This window comes from Drosophila eugracilis, unplaced genomic scaffold (assembly GCF_018153835.1).
Source record: "Drosophila eugracilis isolate 14026-0451.02 unplaced genomic scaffold, ASM1815383v1 contig_2147, whole genome shotgun sequence".
Taxonomy (NCBI): Eukaryota; Metazoa; Arthropoda; class Insecta; order Diptera; family Drosophilidae; genus Drosophila; species Drosophila eugracilis.
In genome coordinates this window covers 3,059,083-3,064,299 of record NW_024573030.1, presented here as the reverse complement: position 1 = coordinate 3,064,299, position 5,217 = coordinate 3,059,083, and the positions used below count along the sequence as shown (strand labels likewise).

General features: G+C 42.6%; 1 protein-coding gene across 1 annotated transcript; it reads left to right on the top strand.

The window, feature by feature from the left end:
- Positions 1 to 3,336: 3,336 nt before the first annotated feature.
- On the top strand, positions 3,337 to 5,058 carry LOC108104946 (mitochondrial carrier homolog 2). Its single transcript, XM_017211310.2, has one exon. The coding sequence runs from the start codon at positions 3,468 to 3,470 to the stop codon at positions 4,626 to 4,628; it is 1,161 nt and encodes a 386-aa protein (XP_017066799.1). The 5' UTR covers positions 3,337 to 3,467; the 3' UTR covers positions 4,629 to 5,058.
- The last annotated feature ends 159 nt before the right edge of the window (positions 5,059 to 5,217 follow it).

The window sequence follows — 5,217 nt, the reverse complement described above, 5'->3', positions numbered from 1 at the left end:
GTCTGCCCAACTTGCTGTAAAGATAGAAATGGCAACTCTTGCCAGCCATCCGTCCATCCATCCATTTCCACCGCAAATGCACAACAATGGCTTTCTGGCCATTTGCCGTTAAAATTCACAAACTGTAATTGATCACATTTGCGTTTGTCGTTTGATTTCATTGTCTTGTGCGTGATACCAAGTCGCCCCTGTCCTCTCAGCCCATTTTCCACCGCCCTCGCTTTTCCAATTCGGGAGCCGCAGTTGATGGTCAGCGGCTGTTGTTGCCGCTGGTTGGGGCTCATTCATTATGCAAACACCTCCACATGGCTATCTAAACGTGGCCATGTCCGATGCGCTCTTCTACACAAAGAGAAAGAATCGTATGCGTTATAAGAACAAAGATCGAATAAAGCCTAGCCATATAATCTAAAAGAATGTTATAAATTAATTAGAGTATCTATAAGCAATTTTCATGTTCTTAACATGACTAGAAAATATTTGTTTAATATGATTTAATTTTAAGAAAGCATTATCTAATCATAGCACCTTGAACAAAACTTGACGTACCTAGCTTAAGAAAAAATACCATGCAAACTATGGGCTTCGAACAATTTTGAAACTAGCTTTTTCGTGATAATAAATTGGTCTCTCTGTACAAGAGACAGTCTTTTGCGATTAGTTGCCATTTAAACTGCTGTACCGCCCCCAAATTCTCGTCCGATTCCCATTCCCTGTCCAATTTTGTTTCCGAATCGTTTGGGGTTTTTTTCCGGGTGTTTTCTTTCATTCTTTTTTTTTGGAAATGGGCCTCGGTAGCGGACTCCATCCGCTCGTCAGTTGTGTCCGATGGCTGGCCGCCATAGCATTTTGATTTCCGCACTGCATCCGGCAGTTTTAATCCCCAGACAGCAGCGTTGTCCACTAACTCTCAGTACTCCTCAGTGCCACCACCACCATCGGTACTCTTCCAAGCAGGAAAAAAAAAGGTTTCAGTGCAAATGCACCAAGAAGTTGAGATATTATTGAAGACCAAGTAGACTTATAGATTGTCTGAAATTATTTTAATGGTCTTGAAAATCAGAAAGGTATAGTGCTCCTAAACCGTTTTTATCTTTAATAAAGTTGATTAAAAAATATTTACAAACATTCGAACGTATTACAAAGTTTTTAAAATATGTAAAACAAAATAGTGTAGCCGATAGAACCCCATTTTATAGAGAACTTCAACAACCAACAGCGGGGGGAGTCAGGGAAAATGCGAACAGTTCACTATTTACCACACACGCAACGTGGGATCCGCTGCAGCGTGGTGGTGTTGGTAAGTGGGTGGTGCTGGTACTGAGGTTGGTGGTGGTGGTGCTCTATTGGTGGTGGCCGGCCATCTAGTGATGCATGGCCATGGCCATGGCGCTGAAAATGCTCCTGCCTTCTGTCTCCTGTCCAGTTGGTTCGCCCGTCCAGTGTCGCATTCATTGCCATTCATTCGCTGCTGCCGTTCGTGGTTAGACCCACCACCCACTAGTCAGCCCACTGCACCACCACCCACTAACCCTCCTTCGGGATGATGCTTGCTGTTGTTGCTTGTGGCTAACATGCAAGCTTAGGATTTGGAAAACAATTTCACTGTTAGTGGAATGTCAACGTCAGGTCTCGCTCTGCCAACGGCTGCTACACCCCTTCCCCTTCCCCTTTCCCAACCCCCAGGCACGACCGGCCACCCACATTGGATGGCCACCCATCCCTTTTAAGCCCACCTCCCACTTTGATGGTCAGAAATTTTAGGCGCGATGCGTCGCACACATCACTAATTAGTGATGTGCAATAATCGTGCCAGTGCGTGTGGAGAAGGGCGATGGGTGGTTTATTGGTTCAGTGGGTGGTAAATACACTGAAAACACGTTTTTACTTACAATAGATTGAAGTGAAATTATTGATTTTGAATAAAACTAAACTGGGTCAGACTTGAATCGTAAAAGATGGCTACTGATCAATCGAAGGTAAATTTATAAGTTGAAAAGTTATAAAACTGCCAACATTTCTTGTTTATGTTAAAATGGTTTTCATATTATAAATTGGAAATTAATGAGTGGTTTTTCTGTGTGTACTTTAGCCGTGGGTGAGATTTCGTCGTTGGTTCGGTTCAAAAATTGCGACATTGTTTATCAACTGTGCGTGTCGTATAAGTTGCATTTGCTTTCGGTCGCTTGGTCGGAATGGATTGCATGCGATTGCCATTCGGGAGGTTAAAACTGGGTTTTAAGGGGGAGACGGGGAAAAAAGGGTTAAATTCGGGGGTGCCATAGGGCACTAGGTTGTGTGATTGGTTTCCATGCTCCAGAGGACGAACTCAACTGACTTAATAGAACCCCAGGAACTATCTTAGTAAATGAAAAATTGTGGGTCATCAAATAATGACATGGTAATGGAAAAATTTCTCTTGGCCAAGTTCAAAGTCATTTATAATGTAAAAATCAAAAAGATTTCGCAAAATTTGCAATTCTAACCGAAGATTTTATGAAGTTTTTCATAATTATTATGTCCTTTCAATATTTGAAAGAGGTAATTCTGACTAATTGATGTTACACATTTCTGAATGCAATACATGCCAGGCATTTATTTATTAGTTACCCAGTTATTCATATTTCTTGTTTTTCTGCATTGAATTTTAAGCCTCCTGTGCACTTTCCTGTGGCTTTTGCTTTGCCCGAATTGGGTACTAGGTTTTAAGGGCTTCAGAATATATATATATAAAAAAAAATAAAGTTCGTTGAGAAGTGGAAAGGTTATGGCAAAACGGGCGGAGATGAAGCCATGGCGTGGAGAAGCTGTAGCCAATATGGTTGCATTTAATTGACCAGAAAAACAGAAAAAGGGCTGCGGGGTCAGCCTAATTGAAATTTCATGTTGCAAAGTAAGTGAGAGCCGTCGGCTGTGGAGGATTCAAAGAGGGTGAGGAGGTAAGTTGGTACTGATGCCATTTTCCGGGATTTGTAATCAAGTGAAGAAGAAAATCACAAGTTGAGGGGCACAAAACGATGAACCCAATAAAATGTCGCCGGCAAATTCAATAAGTTCATTTCGAATTCTTTAAATATTATACAAAAAAGCCGATTTTTGAAGTTTTTGTTTTTGATTAACTTTAAAAAACAAGTATTCATTATTGATGTTTGAATTTTTAATAAATCTTTGTAAATTACTTGGCTTTAAAACAACTTTGGCTTTCACCACTGGGTGGGTATAAATAGAACACGTAAAAACTCAAATGTCTAAATCTTTTAAGGCCCAATCAATTGCTGTGACCAAACCCCAGCATACCTCAGATTAAATGTCAAAAGTCAAAGTCTATGTCAAATGTTTGCCCATCGATAAGCATTTTTTGTAAAAAAAAAAAGAGAATTCGGCAGTATCCATTCGTTTGACTAAATTCGAGTTTTTTGTTTTTGTTTTTGGCGAAGCAATTGAGTGACAGAGGAAAGGAATCAACAATGGCTCACGTGGAGCTCACTCGTCGCGATAACCAGACAGCAGGATCGGGATTGGGCGGTGGCGATGCGGATAACAGTGCATTGATTCAACGCACCACAGCACCACCGATGCAACTTCAGCGGACTGAAGCAATGATGGTGGAGCCAAATCGTTTGATGAGGTCTACCAATCAGCTGCAATCTGAGCAGGATCAGGTGGCCAACACAAGGGTAAATGGCCAGGAATTGGAAATAGTTTGTTCAGCGACATGCAAAAGTCAAGATCATGTGAGACCCAATCAAATGGTTCGCTTTTGCCTGCGCCTGGGCTACAACGCTCTCCTTTTTCCGTACGAGATGGCAAAAGTACTGATCCAACTCGGTCATGAGCCGCTCCCTGCAAAATCTTTCCATCTGCCGCTGCTCCATCTGCGACCACGTGTTTTCCTTCCCGGTGTCCATCAGTATGTGCAGCACATTCGGCGGGTGGATGGTTTTTGGGGATTGTATCGTGGATTACCCGCTCGCCTGGCAGCCAGTACAGTGGACTTTTTGTTGGGGGATCTTGTGCTGGCTATCCTGCACTTTGCTCCCTATAAAAGGCGACCCAAGGAAAAGCTGAGCCTGAAGGAGTTTTGCTGGAATCTAATGAGGAACAGCATCCGCTTGGCCACCGCTGTGGCTCTATCGCAACCATTTTATGTGATCATGGTGCGTCAGGTAGCTCAGTTTGTGGGTCGAGAGAAGGTCTATGTGGGAATCTTTGGTAGCCTGACGACTCTGGTAAAGCAGGAGGGATATGCTGGACTGTTTGCCGGAATTGTGCCTCGCCTAGTGGGCGAATTAAGCGTATTGGGCTGCACTAGCTTAATTAGCCACCTGTGCCATCGTCTTCTGCCCATGAGTCGTACCCAGCAGCATTACAATGCCGTTATTATCCAAATGATGGCTAGCATGTTAGCTTATCCCTTGGAAGTGACATCCGCTTGCATGGCTGGAACTGGAGCACCACTTTCCGCCTGTGAGCCACCAAATATGCCTCTCTATAACCACTGGGCCGACTGCCTTACCGATCTTTATGCTCGAGGTGGACACAATCGGGGAGCCCTTCTCTTTTGGCGCACTGTTCCTAGGATCCAATTGCTGCGCCATGCGGATGGGCACCTGCCAAGAGTGGGTTAGTGTTCCAAAAGGGGTAGGATCGGAAGAGAATGTGCAAAAGTAGAGAATGGAATTGTAGAGAAGATATTGTTGCGAAAATAGAGTGTGGAGAGAGAGTGAAGAGTGAGAAGAACACAAAGTACGGCGAGTTGCAAAGTTCGGCGAATGAAGGAAAGAGGAAAGAATAATGATCAAAAAGAAATAACTTTTCAAAGTCAAGTTAAGCAACCGAGAATAGAATAAAAACAAAGATTTTAGAGCAGATAACTAGAAGTGTGGACGAGATAAAAAAGGAAACAGGCAGACAGAAGAATGGAGAGCATAAAGGCGATCTTTGGTTAATCATGTTGTTGTTGATAAATCAACTTTCGATAAAGTGTAGGGAGAAAATTTATTGCCCATTGATGGACATAACATTATAAATGCTGGAAGTAAAATACACTTTAACTTGCATACATTAGTAATTTATGGGAATAGTGGTTTAGGTGGAGTTGTAATATTAAAGAAACATGTGATTAGGAACAAAGACAGCTTACACTAACTGCAATTGTTAAAGCCTACATTGCGTCCATGTAAAGGGCTCAGTTGGCTGATGAGGATGCAATGCTTT

Excerpts from the sequence above, each read along its gene's own strand:
- LOC108104946 (XM_017211310.2), top strand. The coding sequence starts at position 3,468 with ATGGCTCACGTGGAGCTCACTCGTCGCGATAACCAGACAGCAGGATCG.